Genomic DNA, 25,321 nt, shown 5'->3' with positions numbered 1-25,321 from the left:
CCTAGTTTCTAAATGTCCGCTGCTGTTGGGGGTAGGCTTTCTCCCAGCCTGCTGGTGCATTGTGTGTGGCCAGGGGAGGGTCAAAGACAGGAAAGCAAATGCCACCAGATTTCCAAGTCATGCAAGGGTCAGCAGGGCAGTGAGACCTGCTCCTCAAGTGGCTGCATCCTGTCCCCCTGCAGAACCCAGTTTCCCATGAAACACTCTGAGTGGCAGCTGGGGTGGCCAATTCTCAGGCCTCTCCAGGGAGGTCCATTTACCCTGACGTCTGCGGAGGGTGGCTGTCTGACCTGGGCCACCGAGGGCTAAACCAGAGACATCACAGTGGGCTTCCAGAACATGGCCTGCCCTCTGCCCCACATGTCACCTCCCAGGAAGAGCAGGGTGACAAGAGGACAAGATGGGAATAGGGCTCCCTTCACCTTCCCTCCCACCTCGAGGCTCTGGGCCATTCTCCCCTTTGGAGCCATTCCTGCCTGATACACTTGCCACATCTGGCCAGACACCAGCCCCCAACCCTCGTACAGAACCACCCACCCAACCTAACACAAGAAAGGATGGGACCAGAATCCTGGGCAAGCTTTCCTCACACTATGCAGCTCAAAGTCAGGGCGAATGATTCCTTAAGTATCTGCCGAGCACCGGCCCTGTACCCCGATGCTGTGGGCAAAATAAGGGAAGAGCGAGACACAGGCCTTGCCCAGGAGGACCTTGCGTCTAACAAGAGAGAGGCAGGCAGACGGGAGGAGTTACACGACAGAGGAAGACAGCATAAGAAAGCAGCAGACAAGCCAAGCTGAGGCCAGGACAGTCCTTGCCAAGTACACACTCATCTGAGCCTGATGGGACGGAGCGGGCAGGGCAGTCAACAGACCCTGGCAAACGTGCGCTTTCTGTGAACCAGACTAGCGGGGATGCTCACCTCAGAGGAGCTTGCAAGTTTCCCGGTGGGTGGGATGGGGCAACCCCCTCCTTCTGTGGGTTCTCGGCACCTCACCCTCTCCATTCCAGGACTGCCGGTCAGCTCTGCCCTCACCCACCCAGAGCAGGATGGAATTTAACTAGACACCAAGAGAAGCCAGTGTGCCCTTAAGGAACCTCAACAGATTCCATGGGCATTCTAGCACTGCCCAAGAGAACTCTCTGTGCAGATGGAACACTCCATCTGAGTAGCCTTATGTGGCTCCTGAGCCCTTGGACTGTGGCCAGTGTGACGGAGGGACGAAATTCAAATTTTATTAATTTTAATTAAAAATTAAACAGCCACAATAGTTAGTAATATCATGTTAAAACAAAATTAACTAGCAACCTGTGGGTGGTAATTACTATCCTGATGTGGTCAAACACCAACACATCCTACCTAGGCAGGGTCTGCCTTCCCCCGGACCCCCGGGGTTCACCCAAGCCTGGGGCCGCAGTCTGCAGCATGCCCTTGACTCTGAATTACATGCATGGTCCTGGGCTGTCCCAAATCTTTCCTGTGCCTGCGTTTTTTGTGAATCTAAAAGGTAAGGAAGGCAAAGTCCTCTTGGGCCCCCACAGGAACTGGAAGAGGTGGATGCACACAGAGGCCAAGACAATATTTGCCCATGGGCCCCTGAAGGACCCCCTCCCTTGTAGGGAACACTGACCCCCAGCACTGAGGACAGCCCCTGGGACTCCCACAGCTCTGCCAGGCTTCTCCCAGGGAAAACACTCTCTTCTTGGTGGCTATCAGATAATGTTCAATCTCAAACTTCTTGGTCTGCAGACCGAAAGCCCACCTGGTTTCCCCCGTTTTTGAGACACTTCCCCTCCAAGTGTTCAACAGCACTGCCGCCCAGGAAGTCACCCCGGTGGCAGCTAGACTGAAAAAAAAATAACACATTGTTTAGCAATTTCAAAAGTGATACTAGCTCTCAGAATACACCCATTAAAACCACGTTTATGTGTGCTTTGTGTACCTCACTCATGAAAAATAGCCAGTGGCTGATGCTATATGCGTGCATCTTACCCTTTCAGAAAATTCGATTTCTTTGTTTTAAACGCATACAAAAGCATTTCAGAAAATTAGGGAGGCAGAGAAAGAAAAGGCATCAATAACCCTGCCTCCAACTCAGCGCTGCCTGCCTTCTGTTCTCACATCGAGTTTCCATGATTCAAAGCTAATACAGCACCACTCAGGAAACTAGAGTCTCCCGCTGCCCTCACTCCCACCTTGTTTTTGTCTCACTTGAAGTCTGGCTCACAGCTCAGCCCCGCTGAGGACACCAAATCGAGCCCCGGGAAACCATCCCCGCCCTAGGGCCCCAGCAGGTGCCCCAGTTGGTCCGTCTGAAGGTCTCCCATTCCACAGGCCAGAGCCCACCAGCTCACTCAATAAGCAGGGATCCAACTGTGCACAGGGCAGTGGGGGTGGGGGTGGGGCAGAACGGAGAGTGTGTTCACAGACAGAAACCGGCTTTGGGAAGGGGAAACGTTAAGACACGTACACGATGACCCCAACACAGAGCAGGTGTAAGAGGCGGGGCATCTGGCCACAAGCAGCTCTCAGCCCTGGGGCACTCCAAAAAGAGAGGGTGCGCCCAAACTGAGACCTGTGAACTCTGAACCCCTGGCATCATGGAGACGGAAACTTTCTAGAGCAGGACCCAAAGGTGTCCCTCATGACTCAAGTTGACCTGGCCCAGGCCCTGGGGAGCCAGCCCTGGGTCCAGACAGATGCACACCTGGGGCGGGGGGGTGCGGGGGCGGAGGACGCTGACACACCTCCCCAGGCAACCTATCGACCTGTCCCAACAGAGGACAGAATGTCCCCACTCGTGTGCACCGTGCACACTGAGGGGCAGTCGTCCCAGAGCGCTGGCTGGGTGGGGGTAGAATCTGGCCAGGCACGGCCCCCACGGGAAGGGCCAGGGACAGTTTTCCAGATTGGAGGTGGGCTCTGGTAGTCCTACCTCTGGGTTTTGGGGGCTGGTGGGACAGAGGCCAAAGGAAAGAGAGATACAGCTTCACCGTTCGGATGTTCATTAATCATTAGCCTCCGACACAGTGCGAGGTTTGGGATCCAATGGGGCACAGCTGAGGGCCTCGTGGGAGGGGGAAGAAGCGCAGACAAGGCACAACCCCCAGGGCAATGAGCTCTGATGGGGGGGCCAGGGAAGGAGGTGCCCAGAGAATGACGGCACTCAAAAGAAGGCAACCCCCAGGGTCCGGGGAGCCTTCCCTGGCAGCCCCAGGCTACGGCAACGTTTCTACCTTGGAGCACACGAGGCCCCTATGACATGCCACACCCCTACTTTATAATCCTTTATATACGTCGCAGGGCCCCACCCCCAACCTCAAAGGCAAGGATAATGTCTAACACGTCTCATAATTTCCACAACCCTTGAACCAGCACTGGGCATACAGCTGGCACTCAGTAAGAGTCTAAGTGGCCTTAGTGAACAAGTCTTTGGCTCAGAGACCGGCAGTGACCGGGCCTAGTCACACAGCAAGTCAGCTGAGCCAGGCCCAGGACCCAGCTCTGTCTTCCAGTCCCCTGTCCCTGGGCCACTTGTCAGTAGATCTCAGGTCTGTGGCTCGTGTCTGGGGGATGGGGGATGAGGGGGGTGTTGAAAAGCTGATAATCAGGACACCCTCCCTTTTCCTGCTCCCGGAGGGTGCTGACAAGACACTACTGCATCAGCGTGCTCCACTCGGCCCACTCAGCACTATCCCTCGGTCAGAGGCAGCCCTTCCACCCGCAGCTCCAACGGGGGTGGGATGCCGAGAAGGGCAGGGCGCCCTTCCAAAGCCAACACTGTCAGGATGCATTCCTCGACCCGGGAGGCAGGCAAGAGTTTTATTTGAACAGGGGCTATCGGGAGGGGACGGGGCTGCCGTTCTTTCTCCTCCAGAGGGTCTGAACCGGTGCCATCCTGTGCCCGGGAGCATGGAAGGAACAAGAACCTTGCATTAAACACAAGGAGCGCCCAAGCCAAAATCAACATTCAAGTCCATGAAGGGCCCACCCCGGGGTCCTGGGCATGCTACAAAATAGCCCGTCTGTCCCCCGTCCTGCAGGTGGATGTGAGCAGCACTCTAGCCCGGGAGAAAGAGAAGGGGAGAGCTGTTGCCTCCCAAGGTGCAGACCAGAGTCCTGCTGGGGGTCAGCCCTGGGGAAGCCAAGGGTGGGTTTAGCAGCTGGGGTTGGTGGCAGGTAATGTGTGGACCCAGGAGCCAAGAGGCAAACGAAACTGCGCCTCCCCCTTCTGGGTCTTTGATCCTTTCTCGAGAGTTCGGTCTCTGGGTCCCCAGACCCACAAATCCTGCAGTGAAGGGTCAGGGCCTGAGAGGTCCACAAGGATGCCAGGGGAACAGGCTGGGAGCCAGGCACGGAGCTGAAGGCCCCCCCTCGGAGCCGTGGCACCTACTCACCTAAGGCAGGTTTTTCCTGCTTTAAAACTTTTCACACTGACAATGGCAAACAAACCTACGTGGGGTCAACGCAGTCAGGAAACAGTGGCGTCAGAACCCACAAAGGCTAAAGAGAGCAGTGCTCAGCAAAGGGCCCGTGAGCACGCACGGCCGCTTCCGGGGAGCTGGAGCCAACAGGGCCCAAGCAGAAAACCCAGTCTCAAGCAGGAGCTGGCGGCCCAACACGCTTGGTAAAACACGGGCACTGACGGAGGACACCACGGAGTCTAAGTGGGGCAACTCTTCAGGGCTCTGGCTCTGGACCCAGAGCCACTAACCAGCTGCGTGACCTTGAAGAAGTTATTTAATCCTTCTGCCTCCGCTGCCTCACCTGCAAAATGAGTTTCCACAGCGCCTGTGCTCCCACTGTTGGGAGTCCCTGCGGTGCGGGACGGCCCCCACCTGCTCTTCCTTCACCAGGTGCCAGCTGGGGTCACGGCTGCGGTGTGACTGGGGCACGCCCCCCTCTGCCTCCCCCTGCAGGGTGATATGTTATCAGTGGACGTAGGCCTGAGCTCTTGGTGAAAGCTGAAACCCCCTATGAGCGTGCAGGGTTTTAGAATGCCTCCCCACCCTCAGGGCATGGCCTCGGGTCTGTAGCTGGGATCAAGGGTAGGGCTCCAGACAGAAGCAAGACCTCACAGGGAGCAGAGTCCAAATCACCTGGACGGCCGCAAGGCCCTTGGCTCTGGAGTCTAGAGGAGAAGCCATGCAGGGTTTTTGGAGTCGGGGGTCCCGATCTGACTCTGTCAGGATCTCCGACGGCTGCGGCAGTCACCACCTTCCACCTCCGGTGGCCACTGCTACCAGGAAGGCTTCCCTAACTGCCCCAATTAGCTCTACCTACTCCTTTATTGTACTTTCCCCGCCCTGGTGCGCACAGTAACCCTGGAAAAGTTATACAACCTCCCAAGGTCTAGGCCTTGGCTCCAGGGCTGTAAAGGGAGGCTAGTTAGATAACCACTAAGCTCCCTCCAGCCTCACATTTTATGATTTACTGCCAGGAGTGGCACCCAGAGCCTGACCCTCCTCCCACATTCCTGCCAGCCTCCAAGAAACCAGCCAACAACAGTTCCTTAGGCTCAAACACTTGGGGAGTAGGGTGCTGTGATGGGGAACCCCCCGAGGAGGCATCAGATCATTTGTGCCCCAGGCTCTGAAGGGCCCTGAAAAAAACCTTTTTTCTGAGCCTATGACTGACCACAGTTTCAACCTTTGCCTCTTATTCCAGAAAAACTCACTCGTGTGTGGGGAAGCTGGCGCTCAAGGAAAGGGTGTGCTGGGGCAGGTTAAGAAATCAGGCCATTCTAGTGTAAGTGAAATAAGTGCTCTGCACCCCAACACACATCAAGACTTTGATGTAAAGGCCGTTCGAAAAGGGATTAGAGGTGGGGTGACAAACGGCTTGGTGAAGAAAGGCTCTGGACCTGGGCAAGCAGAGCTAGTTTAACCTGAGCTTGGTTCTAGAGACAGTCTATCCCAGCGTCTCACCAGGCCTTGGTTTTCCCATCTAGCAAATGGGATGGCATTTCACTGCCACACCTCACAGAGGTCATAGAAAGGCACCTCAGGTGAGTGGGTCTGCAGAGACCCGCGGTAAGGCCAAGGGTGGGGATCTGGGGAGGGTGCAAAGCGTGGGTATCTGCACGCTTCTTAGGGGTCACCCGGGTGCTGAAGGCACCCCTGCTCCATCCCCTGGGGCCAACGTCCTTAGTCAGCTCTGCCCCAGGAGTGGGCCATGGGGTAGAGAAGGCCCAGTGCAGGCGGCAGTCATGCCAAAGGGCTAGGAACATGCCCTTCTCCCCCACAAACAGCCTGGCCTTCCTCCTGCTCCTTCCACATGGAAGAGGGAGGGGGTGTTGCTTCTCCCTCCCGCCCCACCCCCGCCCCCGGACATCCACGCGCCCTCGTGGTTTCCGCGGTACGTGGTCTAAGGACATTCCCCCACAGGTAGGGATGGCTCATCCTCTTTGCAGCAGGTCTCAGACAGGCCTGGGCACTGGATATGTGCTTGTAAGTATCTGCAGGAAGGACTGAGTCTCTGCTCTGCCTCCAGTTCCCTGAAAGCAGAAACCACCTACCCTGGGGAGGACAGGCCTGCCCTGGAATTAACGCAGAAGGGTCTTGTTAAGTCCAGGGGAAAGGAGTAAGCGGACTTCTGGAGATAAACACACCCCGAGAGGCAGAGTTGTTTGTTCAGTAAAGTCCCTGAAAGGGGAGAAGATAACCGTGAGCTGGTCTTTAAAGGTGGACCCAAGAGTGCGCCTTCCGTGTGTGTTCTCCTGTGGTCTCTGTGCCCAGCGAGACAGGTACCATGGCTCCTATTTTCTGATGAAGCCAGGGGCTCAAGGTACAGCTTGCAAAGGTGGTGTGACTTGAAAGCCTATGCTTGACCACCAGGAAACCTGGCTCCCCCTCATAGGGCTGGAAGGAGGAAGTGGGAGTAAATTTTGATAAAGCCGCTCCCCTTCTGCTCTCTGGGGCCAGAGCCTGGCCTGGCTCAATTCACCCAGGTAACCACCTTGACCTTACAGGAGGCGGGGCCCCTTGTGACTAGACTTCCAACCCAAAGGTCCACAAGGCTCTCAGCCTCCTTACTGGAGCCAGGCATGCCGCTGGGCACCCAGGGGCCCAACAGACACATTCTGAGCAAGTCGCTTACTGAGCTAGGAGCTGGGTGGAGAGACATGGCCCTGCCCACACAGGGCTCCTGCAGTCTAGCTGGGCCTAAGTTAACAGGCCCTCCAAGCCTTCTTGAATGAATAGATGAACTTACTCCCAAGAAGTGGAATCCAGACTGGTGAAATCTGACCAGGGTCACACAGCATCAACCAGTACTGTGGGGAGAATCAGAACCCAGGATAGAATCAGCTATTCCAGACTTCCCTGGTGGTGCAGTGGTTAGGAATCCGCCTGCCAATGCAGGGGACATGGGTTCGATCCCTGGTCTGGGAGGATCCCACATGCCTCGGAGCAACTACGCCCATGCACCACAATTACTGAGCCCACACGCCACAGCTACTGAAGCTCACGCGCCTAGAGCCCGTGCTCTACAACAAAGAGAGGCCACTGCAGTGAGAGGCCTGGGCACCAGAGCAAAGAGTAGCCCCTGCTTGCCACAGTTAGAGAAAGCCCGCACACAGCAACAAAGACCCAATGCAGCCAAAAATAAATAATAAATTTATTAAAAAAAGAAATAGAATCAGCTATTCCCTTCCCAGTGGTTCTGATAAGGGCTTCCCAGCCCCAGCTCCAGCCCCAAGCACTGGTCACACAGACAAAGGGAGGGGCTCCACTGTGTCCTCCACAGCTACTGTGGCCTATAAGACCCCTGGCAACCCACAGGGCCAGCCACCAGGCCACAAGAACAGCCAAGCTGGCCCTGTCCCCCAGGTAACCCCCTCCCCTAACAGCTTCTCACCTAGCCTGGGGGCAAGCCTCTCCCTAATGGGAGGGGTCAGCTAGGCAGCTCTATTAGCCAGATTACAGTGGCCATGGGAGGTGACAACAGCCAGAAGTACACAGTCCTGCCTAAATATTTTGGCAGGAAACCCAAATATTTAGATAGGAGGGGAAAAAACAGAACGGACACTTCAAAGCCAATCAAAAGGACCTGGCTACCGAGGGCCTACTGAGCGGGGAGGTGGGTGGTGTCTGGCCCCAAGGAGGGCACAGCTCTGATCCCACATCCTGTGTGACCACCCTCCAGGGACGACACCCATGGGGCTATCTGGACCCAGGAATCCTCCAGAAAGGAAGAGGTATAACAAGGCCTGCGATAAGCCAGGACTGAGAGGAGACAGCCTTGTCCCCTTTCTCCAGGGGAAGAAGCAGGGCTCGGCTGGAAGGGAAGAAGGACTACACCTTCCTTATTTCCCGGGGCTGACCACTGAAGGGAGTGGGGTGGGTGAATGCGCAGGAAACGGAAAATGGTAGGTGACGCCACTAGTTTTGGTGGGTGTTATCATCTGTGTCTCCATCTCCAGATTAGGAGCTCACTACATTTTGGGACTTGAAGTAAAAGTCAGGAAGAGAGACGGGGTAGACGGGGCAGACGGGGTACCAGAGCAGCAGCTGACACAAAGCAAATCACCAGCTGCTTGTGCCAGGCACTCAGTCAAGTGTGTTTACATGGATTCTGCAGGCATGCGGGCAATACTGGACTACTGTCCCATTTCACAGACAAGGAGACTGACTTGCTCCAGGCCCCATGGCTAAGTAATCAGCCAATCACACAGAGAACCGCCCGATGCACCCTAAGGCTCCGCAGATACCACACGTGCCCTGCACTTTCCCACTCTAGGCCCTTGCTCCTTGTTTTTGCCACCTTTCCGGCTCACACTGAGCAGATGGTTCAGAGTGTGGACTCTGGGTTCAAACCCACATTCCCCCACTTCCTAGCTGCACAGCCTCGGGCAGATGAGTGAACCTGTATGATTCTGTTGCTCCTGTCCTCCTGCCCTGAGGTGGCACAGTAAGAGCACCTCTAGCAGAGGCTTGCTGTGCGGACTCTGAGATGATGCACGTGAACAGGTCCCACCGCCTGTGGCGAAGCAAGTGCCCAGGAACTGTTAGCTGGAATCGCCCCCCACCTCCAGCCCCCAAGCCCTGCCCACTCCCATCACTTCTATCTCCTGGCTCCACCTCCACTCAGGGTCAGGCCCCAAGGCTCTGAAGTCAGCAAGGAAGGGAGAATTTCGGCCTCTACCTAGCCACGTAGCCCTGGGCAAATCCCCAATGGGCAGAGCGATAACACCTAACCCACAGGACAGGTTCAATGAGATACAGGTAAAGAACCAGCCTGGCACATGGGAGGTATTCAGCAAGCCGCTCATGGGGGCTGCAGGTCACACCACTCATCCCTCCTGCCTGCCTCCAATCCTCCATTCTTTAAGCCCAAGAGCAGAAATTAATCTCTCAACAGTACATGCTTGGAACCTCCAGGTGCACCTACCAATGTCACTCAGGTAACAAGCTCCTTACCCTTCTTTCTTTAGAGTCGGGGCTCCCTGAGGGCACGGGTTATGTTTTGTTCAGAGCCAGATCCCCCACAGGCCACCAGGCTCTACAGGTCTCAGGAAACAGGAACCGAATCCTCTGAGGCCCTCTGACCCGCGTCCATCTCGCCAGCCTCACCACCTGCAACCCATCACTCGGCACCAGGACTACATTTCCCCTCATTTCACCACCGTGGCCCTGTCTCTCTTCCCAGCTAGGCTGAGCTCCTGAGGGCTGAAGCCCCATCTGGTTTCTGAGGCTTCAGCGCACACAGAAGTGACAGCTGGCAGGGAGGGACCCCTTGGTGATCCCCTAACTTTGTCCAGGTCTCTGAGGTTTGGGGGCCAGATTAATTGCTCACAAAAAGTTGAGACGCCACAGGCAGCTGTACAGAGCTGGAGCACACTACCGCCACTGTTACCTAAAGGGGCAACTAAGGTATAACATGGGAAAGTCATCAAGTGGAGGGAGGGTACCCGGACCTCCCCAAGGGCTCATGGAAGGAAGAGAGAGGTACCCTAACTGCAACCTGGGTGTGTGGGAATGTGGGTGGGCTCTTTTGGGGGTGGGGGGGCTGTGAGCTCTGTGGGTTTTGGCAGAAAAACCCACACTCCATCACATCGGAAGAAGAAAGGGAGGAGGCATCCTTATCAGAACACCCATGGGGTAAAAGGATCAGCCCACAGAAACGCCCGTTAATTCAGAGGAGAATACTCCACTTCTTTTAAGTTGCAAACAGCTGTGAAGGAAGAGGAAATTTTCTGAAATGCTGTTCACTCCTCCACTTGAAAATTGCAAAAATTTGGTGAGTTCAAATTCTTTGGCTAAACCCAGAGAGCTTCGTCATCTGACCCGCAACCCTCTGTCCCGAGGCTGCAGCACGGGGCCATCATGCAGTTTTACACCATCCTACCCTCCCTTCTCTCTCTAGCGTTTTAAAAAGGTGGTTGATATATACCCAGAAGTGGAACTGCTGGATCATATGGTAGTTCTATTTTTAAATTTTTTAAGGAATTTCTATATGACCTTCTGTAATGGTTGCACCATTTTACACAAAAAGACAAATACTATACGATTCCACTTATGAGGCATCTAAAGTAGTCAAACTCACAGAAACAGAAACTCGAATGATAGTTACCAGGGCCTGGGGAGAGGGGGAGAGGAGAGTTGTTTAATAGGTCTAGAGTTTCAGTTTTGCAAGATGAAAAAATCTTGGGGTTCTATTTCACAATAATGTGATTATATGTAACACTACTGAATAGCACTCAAAAAAGGTGAAGAGGGTGAACTCAAGTATTTTTCACTATAATAAAAAGTCAGTTGCCCTTTCTTCTGCTCTAGGAGGGGCCTCCAGACTATGTCCACTCGCTGGCGCACGGACAGCCCCATCACACAGTAGGGGCATCTAGGCGGTCGGTGGCAATGGCAGCTAACAATGAGCTTGCAAGGTGCCAAGCACTGTTCTAAGCAACCCATGAGAGTGATATGATGGCAAGCCTTCAGAGGCCACCTATAACCATCAGACACACTCTTTCAGCAACAGCAAGGGGCCTGCCGCGGTGAGGCGAGTAGCACTTGGACAGAGATGCCTGCCGAGGGCAGCATGTCCTCTTATCCCTGTCAACCCATCCTTGGGGAGGATGGACAGGTCAGGGCTCCTCCACTTATTCCAGGGGTCCAGGGGGACTCTCAGCAAAATCTCCACCTCAACCTTCTCCACTCCCCAAAAGGAACATCAGGAGGTGAACCTATTTCACATGCCTACCTCACCTGACCTCTATCACCCCAGCTCAGGCCCATTAGTTCTTGCGGTACCGCTCAGATCTAGCATCTCAATTTGTACAAAGACTCTCTTGGGGGTTCTGTCTCAGGAGCCCAGATTCCCTGTTCCCCAAAGCCTTGTACTTCCCTGCCCCCCACTTCCCCTGCTCCTCACCACACATACAGAGTTCAGAGGCTGAGGCCAATCTAACAGCAAACAACCAAGTTCAAGATGAAAGCTCCTGGCCCGAGGTCAGAGCCAGCCAAGCACAGCCTCCAAAACCGGAGGATTGTGTTTCTTTTAAATGCCAGACTATAAATAGGGCAAACCCCAGGAAAAAAACTTAGACGCAGCAGTCATCACCTCCCTTGCACCCCCTCCTACAGGACTCCCCCCAACCCCACTAGAACTTTTCAACACTTGCTAATCTCTACCCTCAATAAGCCTCTATTATTGTGCCATCTGCAATCATCGAAAGGGCTCTAGTAAAACTCTCCAAACGATTCAATAAAAACTCACCTTAATTGGTAAAACTCTACCCAGAGTAGTTAACTAAAGCAGATTTATCTACTTGGGAATTTTTATTTTGCTTCGGCTGCCCTAAATTTTGAGTGGAACATAAATAAGAAAATGAGCCTTTAGGAAGGAACCCATTTTTTCTATTTCCTCCCAACCTCTCCACTTTTCACTTCTGTTGTCCTAGACAGTGAGAGTTCAATTTCGAATGAAGGACCCAGAGGCCTCTGTGATCCTGGATAATCAAAAGATCTATTGTGTTCCCTTTACTTAAAAAGGCAGTTGAGCGGACCAGTACGCTTTACAATTTCCAGCAAGGCTTGAAACAAAAGAGGTTTTCATGTTAACCCTCGGTTCCCCCCAAAACTCAAATCACGTGCCCAGTCTGAGCATTTCAGTCAGATGTAATTTTACTACAGGATCCAGAGTTATATTTCTTTTAATTTTAGGAGGGTTGGTGTTAATAACAGGAGGTCAGAACCTTGGAATTGGAATTAGCCTTGCTACTACGGACTGGAACATGTGTACGGGAGTACGAAGGGTCCAGAAAAATAAAAGGAGAGAGGTCTGGCACACGTGAAAAACCTGGGAGTGAGACAATGCCGGTATGAAGTCCAGCGGGATCCAAGAGGCTTCTGGGATCGGGTCAGCCATACGAGCAGCCCAAGAACACCCAGTCAGGGATGGGGCGCCCCAGCAAAAGGCAGGGCTTGGGGTGACCCTACCGCACCCCCAGGAGACAAGGGACTCTAAAGAGCCGAAGTGCGAAGCCTGTAGCCTCCCTCCCGGGCCTCTGCTAGGATCCTCCTCCCCTTCTTTCTCTGCTGCGCCCAGGTAATCCCAAGATCCACTCCTGGGAATTCCCTGGCGGTTCAGTGGTTAAGACCTTGTGCTTCCACTGCAGGGGGCATGAGTTCAGTCCCTGGTTGGGGAACTAAGATCCTGCACGCTGCAAGGTGTGGACAAAAAAATAAATAAAATAAAAATAAAATAAAATAAAATCCATATAGTGATCCAAGATCCCACTCTGGCTGGAGGGCATCTCCTCCTGAGAGCCCACCCTAACTCCTCAGGCTGGACCTGGGGGTCCTAGCCCACTGTCTTGTCAAGGTGAATTTTTCCATCCTTGTCCCCAGCAGGCCAGTCTGAGCCTGGCTGTGTCTAATTCATCTTTGCACTCCCAGTGCCTTGCCTACGGTCCCACACACAGCAGGCGCTTAACAAATGCTTGTGGACTAATTCTCATATACTTTGGAACATAACACACTTCAATCTGAAACCTGACCCTGCACTGTAAGATCCTGGGCAAATTACATCATCTTTTCAAGTTCTCATCTATAAAAGAGAAGACGCATTTAAAATAAAAGTGTGTAGGACTTCCTAGGTGGCGCAGTGGTTAAGAATCTGCCTGCCAATGCAGGGGACACGGGTTTCATCCCTGCCCCAGGAAGATACCACATGCCGCAGAGCAACTAAGCCCGTGCGCCACAACTACAGAGCCTGCGCTTTAGGGCACACAAGCCACAACTATTGAGCCCATGTGCTGCAACTACTGAAGCCCACGCACCTAGAGCCCATGCTCCACAACAAGAGAAGCCACTGCAATGAGGAGCCCGCGCACCACAATGGAGTAGCCCCCGCTCCCTGCAACTAGAGAAAAGCCCGTGTGCAGCAATGAAGACCCAATAAATAAATAAATAAAATCAAACAGACATTATTAAAAAAAAAAAAGAATGTGTGTAAAGTGCTTATGGGAAGCTCTGGCACACAGTGAGCCCTTGGAATCCTTCCTGCTTAGGATCACTGCAGAGGTGAAGGGTGAGCAAGGTTCATTTCTCCCCCGTAACTCAACCCTCTAGTTTTCTGTGCTTCCAAAGGAGAAGTGGCGGGCGGCGGGGGGGGACTGCTGCTTATTTCTGTAAGGGAGGAGGTGCCGGCCCAGCCAGGCACAGCACAGGAGATGCCTGCATGCCCATGCCTGTTCCAGGGGAAATAGAAAATAAAATTTCCCAGCAGCCCAGAGTCCAACTGAACCAATTTACTAAGCTCACTGACAGACCAAACATTCAACAGTTTCACATGCCCCAGGGGGAGGGCAAGGGTGTACCAGGAGCCGGCTCTGGAGGCAGACTGCGCCGGTCCCACCCCAGCCTGTGCCCTCACAGTGACTCCCCTGAGCTTCGGTTTCCTTATCTGAATACGTAAGGGTGCTACAGAGTACCTGGCCAATGTGGGTAAAGCACCCAGCAAGCTGCCCTGGCCAACGTGTCCTCAGTGTGTGCAGTGGCGTGAGGCTCTCTCTCCTCAGTTACATCCATACACACCCAATGGCTAATGCTTCCACTTCACCTGACCCTCACTAGACCCTCACTGTGCAGATGGGGAAGGAGAAGCAACGTTAAATGGTGTGATGGGTAAATGGCCAAGGCAGATGGCAAAACCGGCCTGTGCCCTCTCTCAAAACATGCCGATTACCGCCCACAACGCCCAACATGCCAGGCGCTCGGTCGATGCCAGCTCTCCTTGTGGGAGCCTCTGCAATCTAGGAAGAGGCTGGGGGAGCGGGTCACCAAACACCTGCAGGAGCAGGCTTGAGAGCAAGGGTTCAAGATGGTTCTGAAGGCAGGAAGGAGGGCGACCACGTGGTCCGAGAGCAACAGGGCGCTGAGTGTTTGAAAGTCAGCCTCCGCCTCATTTCAACCACAGCCTGAACCGGGAGGAAGCACCTGACAACTCAGGGACTATTTCCAAAGATATAAAGAAAGGTGCCTTAACTTAACTCCTTTTCTCACGCCTTGGAAAGTACACACACAACTGCCACTCTAAGAAAAACCCCAACCCAGGCTGCACCCCGTCTCTTCCAACAGCCATTCCCAGGGGTCGGCCCCCACCCCAGGAATTCCTAACGAGGGACTCTTTTAGGATTACAAAGGTGATTATTCAGAACCTGATAAAACACAGAACTCGGCGGAAAATGCCAAAGCAGCCAGATAGGAAAGAAGATTTTTGAGTTTTCATTTTTACCTTAAACCAATTTCCTGAGGCCTGAAGCAGTGCCCCAAGTCACAGATCAGCAAGCAGAGCCAGACAGGTTTCTGCAGACTGAAAGTGATGCTAGCAAAATGGTCCATTCTCATTTCTGGGCTTTTTCCTATGAAGGGAGGGGATTCAACAAGTTGGAGACAGCTTGAGAGGTTGGCTGGCGATAAGGCCAGGCCTCTCCACAATCATCTCCTAATCAGACTGGCCTGATGCCCAAATCCTTTTCCTAAAGGATTTGGAGTAATCGCTGGCGGGTTTAAAAAGATCTCAAAATACCAGGCATCTTGCTTGCTCCAACACCTTAAGAAAGCTCTCTAACCTCCAAATCTATAGCCACCAGCTGCACCCGGCTGCCTGACACCGACCCCCCTCCTTTTCCCTTCTCCTAGTGTTTTGAAGTTTATTTTCCCACATTCAGCCTTGAATTCTTTCCTTCCTTCCCCTGCAGTGGCGGAGGAGCAGCAAAGAGGGAAACACTTCGAGGGCAGCTGATTCTTTATCACCCCTGCCTGCCTTCTTCCCCCTCTAAACAAAGCCCTGGAGCAAAGTAAACAACAACTCGTTCTCCAGAGGAATTGTTTCCTCAAGGGAAATTATAAAGTGACCCCCTCCCAACACACACACACACACACACACACACACACACAGGGCAGACACCCATCCCAAGGAAGGCGCAGCCGCCCAGAACTCCCGCTATTAGGAGCTAAACCATCCAGCTCCCTTCTGAAGCTCATCCTCCCACCAACAACCTCCTGACACACACACACCCTACGCCAGGAACTGCTCCTGGACAGGAGACTCCCTGCTAAAATCCAACACCCAAGCTTCTGGCCTAAACCTTCCCTTCCACTGGCTCCTAAGGGGACAAGTCTTATTTGCCTGGCTGTCAGCAGGCAACAATACACTCACCTGCGGGAATGTCCATCCATTTGGGGACAAAAAGCAGGTACCACAGGCAAGACATTGTCACGTTTTCTAATGCTTTCAACCTTCCAACAGTCCAGGGCAAGAAAGACAGATGGGGGGGGAGTCAAGGAAGGGAGGGAATACGGGGAAATGTGTATAAAAACAGTTGATTGAACTTGGTGTACCCCCCCAAAAATAATAAATAAATAAATAAAATTAAAAAAAAAAAGAAAGACAGATGAAGATGGGTTCATTCCCATTTTACATACAGGGCAATTGAGGCCAGAAAAATGAGAGGCAACTACACAGCCATAAAGGACTGGGGAGCCGCAGTAGTTTAAATATCGTTTCTCATCAAACTTCCTTTCTGGCATCCTTTACCCCAAGAGAAATGTACCACCTTGGACAGTATCTCTACTCCACCTCACAACCTACAGCTTTCACCAGCTCTTACCCAGGTCTGGTCGTTCCACTGGAGGGAGGCTACCACTTGCAGGCCAAGAAGCGTGAATGGGTGAGGCTAAGAACCTTCGAGAAACTGGGGTAGAGGGCTTCGGTCCCCAACAAGCCCCACAGTTTATCCAAGTGAGATCAATGCCATCCACAGGGCATCTGAACCAATACCAACATGGAGGAGAAACTCTCCCACCTCCCATTCTGCACAACCTCTCCTCCCGCCCCCGCCCCGCCATCCCGCCCCGTCCCCCTAAAAGGGACTCCCCGGTGTTGTTCCTTTGTTCAACCTGTTATTTTCACAAAGCTGAACTCGAAGCCCTTCGGGGATGTCTCCTCGAGATAAGCCTTCCCGGAAGCCTGCGCGCACCCCCAACATTCCAGCCACCAGCCCGCATCTCGGGGACTCAGGCCCTACAGAGCCCTGGACCCCTCCTCCTGAGCCCTGCGGGGGCGGGGGAGCCTCGCGCCACTCCGCCGGGCTCGTGAAGAAAAGCCAAAAGAGGCCGGCCGGGTGCCGCACTTGGCCCCAGAGCTGGGCGGTGGAGATGCGAGGTCGTGGCACCCGGCGTGTCTCCCGAACTCTGGGAGCGTCTCCAAGTAAAGATAAACGTCTTTATCCGCCCCACAGCCTCGGTTCAAGCAGGGCGGTACCCGCACACCCACACCGAGCCACCGCGGGGCCTTGTTCCCCCAGGGGTCAAGCCTAAATTCTTCCCTCCGGACAAACTGGGTTCCAAGGAGTCTCCGCGCGCGTGGGTGACTCCTGTGTCCACCGGTGAACGACAGATTCCAGCAGTCAGACTGGGACACGTCCGCTCCGGTCACCCCCCGGACCACCCACAGGGAGTGAGGGTCATCCAAAGCTGCGAGGGGCTCCCCTTCAGCACTCCTAACCCTCCAGCTCACCTGCAGGATCTTGTCCAGGCCCTCCTGACCCAGGCACGGGAACTCCTTGAGCAGATGCAGTTTCTGCGTATAGTAGTTTTTCTTGGCCTCTTTCCAGTGCGGCTCCTCTAGCACCTCGAAGATCGCCGCCCCGATGGCCAGGTAGAAGATGATGGCCGAGGTGAGCAGAGGGCCCCGGTCCACCATGGCTCCCGAGAGGCCACCTCCTGCAGAATCCCTCCCCTAACCCCAGCGGCTCCCGGTCCCACTCGCCCTCCAGCCTCTGGAAACAGCTGTTTGAATTTGGAGCTCCGCATGCGCAGTGCCCCGTTCCACCCGGCGCCGCTCCACCGACAAAAGTTGCTGCTGAAAGTTGCTCCGGGCTGAGCGCGGGGAACTGTGCGGGCCCACCTCCCCGCAGGAGGGGTGGGCGGACACCAAGGGGGCCTAGGGGGCGCCCTGGACCGCGAGGGCTAAAGGAGCTGGGCGAACGCAGGGCCGAACTCCCGGAGACACGTGCGCCACTTGTCCGCGCGCCACAGCAGTGTGCGCGGCGCCCGCCTCCCGGCGCCTCTTTAACCCGGGCCGGCCTCGCTCTGCCCGCGGGGGAGGGGCCCGCCTAGGGCCCGCCCCCGTGCAGGCCCCGCCCCGCGCAGGCCCCGCGGCGGGGCGCAGAGCGACCGCTGGGTGCGCGCTGCAACCGGCGCCGGACCCCGGGCCTTCCCCCGGGCCTTCCCCGGGGCCGCAGCCAGGGTAGGCTACGCGCCGCGCGTTCCCGGAGGGGTTGTGGGCTTCTGGACTCGCGTTTCTTACTAGTGCTGGTGTATTAACTAAAATGAGTGTGTACTTAGTGACTGGGGTCAAGAAGTTATTACTATTGTTATTTTCATTGTAAGCCAATTTTCATTTACTGATGTTTCTGCCAGGAAAGCTTGATTCTTAGTCTTTCTGACTCACACACCTTCCTGTGAGACGGGGGAAAGGACATTAGAAAGGAACTGGAGAGGCTGTAGAGAGTCAGAGGATATCAGGAACTAAACCAGCCATGAAGGCGTGACTCCTCCCTCTCACCCCAGTCGCACCTGCCCTGGTGAACATCAGGGAAGAGCAGTCCGAGGCAGCACTGTTCATGCCCCTCCCCACAAACACACTGCAACTCTGTAGGAAACACTTGACGTCTTTCATACTCCAAAGCATATTTAAAATTGCAAACACCCTCCCCGCCTCCCCAGACACGGAAACACACACACTCATATACACACACACTCCTTATCCCCCTTGTTGATCTTCTTTTCTTCCCAGCGCTAAATTCCTTGTAATATAAAACACTGAAATGATGACAGCTGGGGGGGAGAAGTCTGAATTGCTTGGTGGCATATCCCCGGTGCCTGTTATATAGGAAACACCCAAACATTTGTGTAATGGAGTGAGTAAATGTGTGAATTTGTCAAAAACATATTTGTCAAAAGCACACACCCAGTGGAAGTCCTAGCCAGAGTACTTAGGCAAGAAAAAGAAATAAAAGACATCCAAATTGGAAAAAAAAAAAAGTAAAATTGTCACTATTTGCAGGTGACGTGATATTATATATAGAAAACCCTAAAGATTCCACCAAAAAACTGCTAGAATTAATTGACGAATTTAGTAAGGTTGCAGGATACAAAATCAATATACAAAATATGTTGTGTTTCCATACACTAATAATGAACTATCAGAAAGAGAAATAAAGAAAACAGTGCTATTTATAATTGCATCAAAAAGAATAAAGTACCTAGGAATAACCTTAACCAATAGGGTGAAAGACTTGTACACTGAAAACTTTAAGACATTGATGAAAGAAATTGAAGAAGATGCAAATAAATGGAAAGATATCCTGTGCTCATGGATTGGAAGAATTAATATTGTTGAAATTTCCATAGTACCCAAAGCAACCTCCAGATTTAATGCAATCCCTATTGAAATTCCAATGGTATTTTTCACAGAAATAGAACAATCCTAAAATTCGTATGTTACCACAAAAGACCCAGAATAGCCAAAGCAATCTTAAGAAAGAACAAAGCTGGAGGCAACACACTTCTTGATTTCAAATTATATTGCAAAGCTATAGTAATCAAAACGATGAAGTATTGGCATTAAAAACAACTCATGAATCAATGGAATAGAAAAGAGAGCCCAGAAATAAACCCACAAAATTAATATGGTCAATTAATTTACAACAAAGGAGTCAAGAATATACAATGGGGAAACGTTAGTCTCTTCAGTAAATGGTTTTGGGAAAACTGGACAGGCACATGCAAAAGAAACTAGACAACTATCTTATGCCATACACAAAGATTAACTCAAAATGGATTAAAGATTTGAATATAAGACCTGAAACCATAAAACTCCTAGAAGAAAACATAGGTGGTAAGCTCCTTGACATCAGGCCATAATTTTTTGGATCTGACTCCAAAAGCTGAGCCAGCAAAAGCAAAAATAAACAAGTAAGACTGCATCAAACTAAAATGTTTCTGCACAGCAAAGGAGATCACCAATGGAAAGGAAACATTTTGAATGGGAGAAAATATTTGCAAATCACGTATCTGATTTGGAGTTAATATCCAAAATATATAAAGAACTCATACAATTCAATATCATCAAAAACAAACAATTCAGTTAAAAAGTGGACAGAGTATCTGAATAGATTTTGTTCCAAAGGAGACATACAGATGGCCAACAGGTACGTGAAAAGATGCTTAACATCACTAATCATTAGAGAAATGCAAATCAAGACCACAGTGAGACATCATACCTGTCAGAGTGGCTATCATCCAAAAGACAACAAATAACAAGGGTTGGCCAGTATGTGGATAAAAGGGAACCCTGTGCACTGTTGATAAGAATGTATATTGATGCAGCCATTGTGGAAGACAGTATGCATGTTCCTCAAAAAGTGAAAAATAGAACTACCATATGATCTAGCAATTCCATTTCTGAGTGTTTATCCCAAGAAAATGAAAACAATAACTTGAAAAGATACATGCATCCCCATGTTCACTGCAGCATTATTCACAATAGCCAAGACATGGAAACAACCTAAGTGTCCACTGATGGATGAATGGATAAAGAAATTGTGGTGTATATATATATATATGTATATATACACAGTGGGATACTATAAAAGAGTACATAAAAGAGGAAGAAATACATTAAAAAGAAATTTTGCCATTTGCAACAATATGGATGGACTTTGAGGGCATTATGCTAAGTTAAATAAGTCAGACAGATAAGACGAATACCATATGGTCTTATATGTAGAATAAAAAAAAAAAAACCTAATAAACTCATAAATACAGAGAACAGATTGGTAGTTGCCAGAGATGGGGGTTGAGGGTTGAGTGTAAGGGGTTAGAAAGTACAAACTTTTAACTATAAAATAAATAAGTTATGGGGATGTAGCGTAATGACAGCATGGTGACTATAATTGAATAATACTGTGTTACATATTTGAAAGTTGCTAGGAGAGTAAATCTTAAAAGTCTTTATCACAAGAAAAAAAAATTTTTGTAACTGTGTATGACACATGTTAACTGGACTTACCATGGTGATCATTTTGCAACATATACAAATATCAAATCATTATGTTGTACATCTGAAATTAATATAATGTTATATGTCAATTATACCTGAATTTTAAAAATTAACCAAATTTATTTAAAAAAAAAAACAAATAATGAAACAAAACAAAAAACACTCACCTGGAATATTTCTCACTTACCTTGCTACCATTTACCATGTGTTCATAAACCTCAGGCCACACTACATCTTTTCCAGGCATCTTAAGCAGGGCCTGTCATTACAGCCACTTTGCAGTGAGGAAACTGAAGCTTGGGTGGGTTAGTTTGTTCAAAGTCTCTCAACCAGCAACAGCCAAAAGTTGGGGAGGGTGCACACTCCCCCCAGCACTCCGGATCAAGGGCTGGCCCTGACCCTGGTGCCTCTGTGGAGGCAGGCAGAGCAGTGGGCTGTTCACTGACCCCTGGCTGAGGCCTTTCTTTTTTTTCCATTGGGGGAGGGGGAGTCTTTGCTCAGGGGTCAACAGTTAGGGTAGTTTTTCCTTGGGGACTGGGGGATGGTATCTCCAAATCAGGCTGGAGCCCAGGTTCTAGGGATGCAAGTTTGAAGGAATGACCTGGGTTTGTAGATGTTTCTGCCTCTCCTTTACGGCACCACTGGTGTGTCCCCTGGAGGCTGGGGCAGGAAGCTGGGAAGCCCCAGGTTTCCTAATTCTGCATCCCTGAAGACTTCCTTTGGGAGCCCAGTCCCCTCAACAGGGCCTTGGGGTGGCCCCCTCTGGAGATCACCCACGCCCCATCCAGAGGCTCTCACCCACTCCAGACAGGCCCCTCCTCCTTAACCCCTGCCCACCTCCTATCACTCTGCACTGTGGCTCTCCAGCCCTCAGCCTGTAGGGAGACCAGGCTTCTGTCTCAGACCCCCCCCTCTGGATGAAGTCAGGCACTGTGGTGTGGACAGTTCATCCAGCATGGGGTGGGGGACGTTTGAGAGGCCACAGGCTCTCTCTTTGTTTGGAAAATTCTCTCCCATTCCTCTCCCACCTCCAGTCTGCGTTCTCTTCCTAAGAAAATAAAGGGCCTCTTCCTATTTCAGTCTCACTGTCTCACAGAAACACTGCAGAAGACTGTGGGATGAATTGGTTTTTATTCGAAGGTTTTATAGTTTCAACTTTATCTTTCCACATTGCCTACTTCTCCATTCCCCGACCCTTTCCTCTTTCTTGCCCCCTCAAACGTCACGCGCATTCTCTCCTCACCCTCTCCTTCTGTGGCCCCCATTCCTTACCTTTCCCCATTTCCCCAACTCCCTTAACCCAGCGCTCCGTTCTCCCTGCGCCTGCCTCTCCCTCTTTCCTTTGGCTCCTTCTGCGTTGAATATTCTCCTCCCTCTTCCGCCCTTTCCCTCACTCCCTGGCCCCATCCACACTTTTGGATCAACAATTTCCGGTGAGGATCAGGAGCTGTGCCCATTCTCTGCACAGCAGCCAGGGGGTGGTTTGGGAAATAGAAGCTGTACTGAAACCAATGAATGTCCGGACAACTTGAGCTTCAGGGACTGTAAAGGAAAAAGGTATGTTGGGGGAGGGGGTGTATTTTCTGACACTGCTAATAAATACATTCCAATGGCTTTATTGTTATGCTCATAGGTGGTAATCACTTCGGAGTGCCATCTTTTGAAAGGCAATCAGCTTTAAGAATGATTGAGTTTCACCTTGGGAGCAACACATCACTAGACTCAGCTGGGTCCCAGGTGAGACACTGGTAGAGCAGGTGAGTGATTTTCTCCAAGGCCGTGCTCCCAAGCTCTGGCCACAGAAGGATCCTTACCCACCTTCGTTGCTTCTTCCTTGGTTCAATTAGATGAAAGAGTGGTTTGATGATCCTTTCATAATGTTAAGACATTTATTGTTTCATTTCTGCATAGGATTATTTCTGTTTGTATTCTGTTTAGGAATTTCACAGGGAATAATCCCCCTCTGAAGTTCATGGCTGATCTAAGGAGGCATATAAAAAGCCATTAAAAGAATAAAGTGTTTCAACATCACCTGAAAACCTTCTTTCCTTAAAAAATAAAAAACAAAAACCAAACAAAACTTTGTAGCTCTCAACACAAAAGGTCAAAAGGTTTTATTTTCATTTTTGTTCTTTTCATATTGCTTGGAAGAGAGACAGTTTTAAATGCCTTATAAAATAGCTTGCATTATGAAAGATTACCAGTTAATTTATAAACTTGCTTTGTTTCTAATGGATCATTTGGAAACCCGGGGAAAGTATCTGTTAAATTTTCACGTCCACAAATCCTCTGCTTATTCAATTAGAAAGGTTTCTGAGTGGTAAATTCAAGGTACATGATAAGGCTACCTATATGTTTTATACCAGGAAAAAACAAAATAAAATCACAGCACAAAATGAAATCTCAGAGGAATATAGTTGTAGTAAAAAAAAGAAAAAAGTAATGAAAACGGTATACATGTATAACAGAACATTACTCAGCCTTAAAAGAGAAGGAAAGTCTGTTATATGCGACAACGTGGATGAAGCTTGAAGACATAACACTAAATGAAATAATCCAGTTACAAAAAAGACTGCATACTTCCACTTATATGAGGTTTCTAAAGTGGTCAAACTCTTGGAAACAGAAAGTGGAATGGTAATTACCTGGGCTGGGGAGAGGGGAGAAAAGAATTATTCACTGGCTATAGAGCTTCAGTTTTGTGAGATAAAAAAAGTTCTAGGAATCTAGTGCCTGATAAGATACATATAGTTAACTCTACTGTGCTATCCACCTCAACGTGGTTAAGATGGTGAATGTTATGTTTAAGGTTTAAGGTAAAAACACAATAAAAACAAGCAGTGAAAATTGAACTTGTAAATCCAATGTTGGATATTTGAAGGGACGAGAATTAGCCGGGTATTGAGAAGAGAGACACGGCTAAGTGACAATAATAAAGTCAGATAAGTGTTGCCTTGGCAGGATTTCTGCCACTCTTAACACCAAAGCTATGTGTTCTTCACTCTGAGAGCCAGTTAAGCTATGAAGAAACATGTCCTTATAAGTTATGGGTAGAGCTCGAGCATTGATTCTGAATTGTTTGTATTTGAAGATTTCAGATAGGTCTCTATTGCCATTTCAATGTCTTTTCCTTTAAAAGGGAACATGATAATATTAGAACTTCATTGCTGTGTGGCAACATCTAAAATTTCCACTGCCCCCAAAACAACTCAGTAACAAGAGAGGCCCGCACTCTGGCCAGTTCAGAGGTCACCTGAAGCTATTCCTTAGATGGGGTCATTTACAGAGTAACACAGCAGAGTGTGAGTTATGGGACCTACCCCCAAACCTTTCTCTCCAACTATCATTGAGCCTTGAAATTTTACCATTTGAGAGTCATTCCTTTGTGTTAAACATTGTCCTCCCTGCTAAGATTTCTTTTCAAACTCAGGGAAGGAGTAGGGCATTAAGACCCTAACACTTTACTTCTGTGAATCTTAACCTTTCTTTGTTTGTTTGTTTTGGTCACAACTTTGAGTATTTATGGACATTTTCTCAGAAAAAATGCACTCATGTACAAACCGAAAAAATTTTTTTACAAGTTCTGATGGTTCACAGGAGCACCCCACCCTCACTGCCCACCAAAGTTGTTCCTGGCTGGGTGACTGTATAAGCATCTTGGGCAGGGCAGTTTGGGGTGATTGAGTGGAGCTAGTTGATGAGGAGAATAGAAGAGGAAAAGGTGAGTGGAGGAGCAGGGTCCCAGGGAACTTATTTGTATTTTCAAATTTGCCTGTAGCAATAACAATTAGGTACTTTTCATTTTATTTTTAAAAAATTTTTTAAAAAATTACTGCAGCTTTTATTTATTTTTATTCATTTATTTTTTTTGGCTGCATTGGGTCTTCATTGCTGCAAGCAAGGCTTTCTCTAGATGCGGAGAGTGGGGGCTACTCTTCATTGCGGTGCACGGGGCTTCTCATTGTGGTGGCTTCTTTTGTTGCGGAGAGTGGGCTCTAGGCACGCAAGCTTCAGTAATTGTGGCACGCGGGCTCAGTAGTTGAGGCTTGTGGACTCTAGAGTGCAGCCTAAGTTGTTGTGCCACATGGGCTTAGTTGCTCTGCGGCATGTGGGATCTTCCCGGACCAGGGATTGAACCTGTGTCCCCTGCATTGGCAGGTGGATTCTTAACCACTGTGCCACCTGGGAAGTCCCCTAGGTACTTTTTAAGTGCTCACTTAATGTGCTAGAAATTTAATAAACACTAAATGAGATAATGCAGATAAATAAAACATTTAGTCATTATTCTTTTCTCATTTAATGGTTTCAATGACACCATGGGGAATTATTAGCCCATTTTACGTAAGAGGAAGCTGAGGTTCAGGGAGGTGAAGTAACTTGCTCAGATACTTTGCTTGGGGTAACCTGAGCCCAGAGTGTGTGGCTCTCCTCGTTGACCTGGGCATGTGCTGTCACCACCTCCTTCCCCGTGGTCCTCTCCAGCTCCCCTGCAGCCTCCTGGTTTCCTTCTGTGCTGAGAATCCTCACCCGGCTGGCTCAGGTCCTCCCCTATGCATTATCAGGGTGACCAGGTGCACCTTGCGGCCCGTGGGGATACCTCTGTTGTCTCTCTGTCCAGTGAGCAACTTCCTCTGTAGCCTGGGGTGCCTCTTTTGGAGATGTTGGCCTTTTTCTGCTGGTCTCTTCCAGCCTGCTCCCTTTGCTGGTCACCCTTAACACAGATCGGGACTTTAGAGACAAGGAGAATGG

The 25,321-nt window shown here is 50.5% G+C and overlaps 1 protein-coding gene across 1 annotated transcript in view; it reads right to left on the bottom strand.

Moving 5' to 3' along the window:
- The window catches only part of KCNK5 (potassium two pore domain channel subfamily K member 5), a 38,825-nt gene extending 21,264 nt beyond the window's left edge, over positions 1–17,561 (bottom strand). The window contains exon 1 of the mRNA XM_057700642.1: positions 17,024–17,561. Coding sequence (XP_057556625.1) covers positions 17,024–17,209 — 186 coding nt within the window. The 5' untranslated portion in view covers positions 17,210–17,561. The remainder of the gene's footprint in view (positions 1–17,023) is intronic.
- Positions 17,562–25,321: the final 7,760 nt, after the last annotated feature.

This window comes from Hippopotamus amphibius, chromosome 11 (genome assembly GCF_030028045.1).
Source record: "Hippopotamus amphibius kiboko isolate mHipAmp2 chromosome 11, mHipAmp2.hap2, whole genome shotgun sequence".
Classification (NCBI taxonomy): domain Eukaryota; kingdom Metazoa; phylum Chordata; class Mammalia; order Artiodactyla; family Hippopotamidae; genus Hippopotamus; species Hippopotamus amphibius.
Note: the sequence above shows the minus strand (reverse complement) of the source record. Positions and strands in the feature narration are given on the sequence as shown.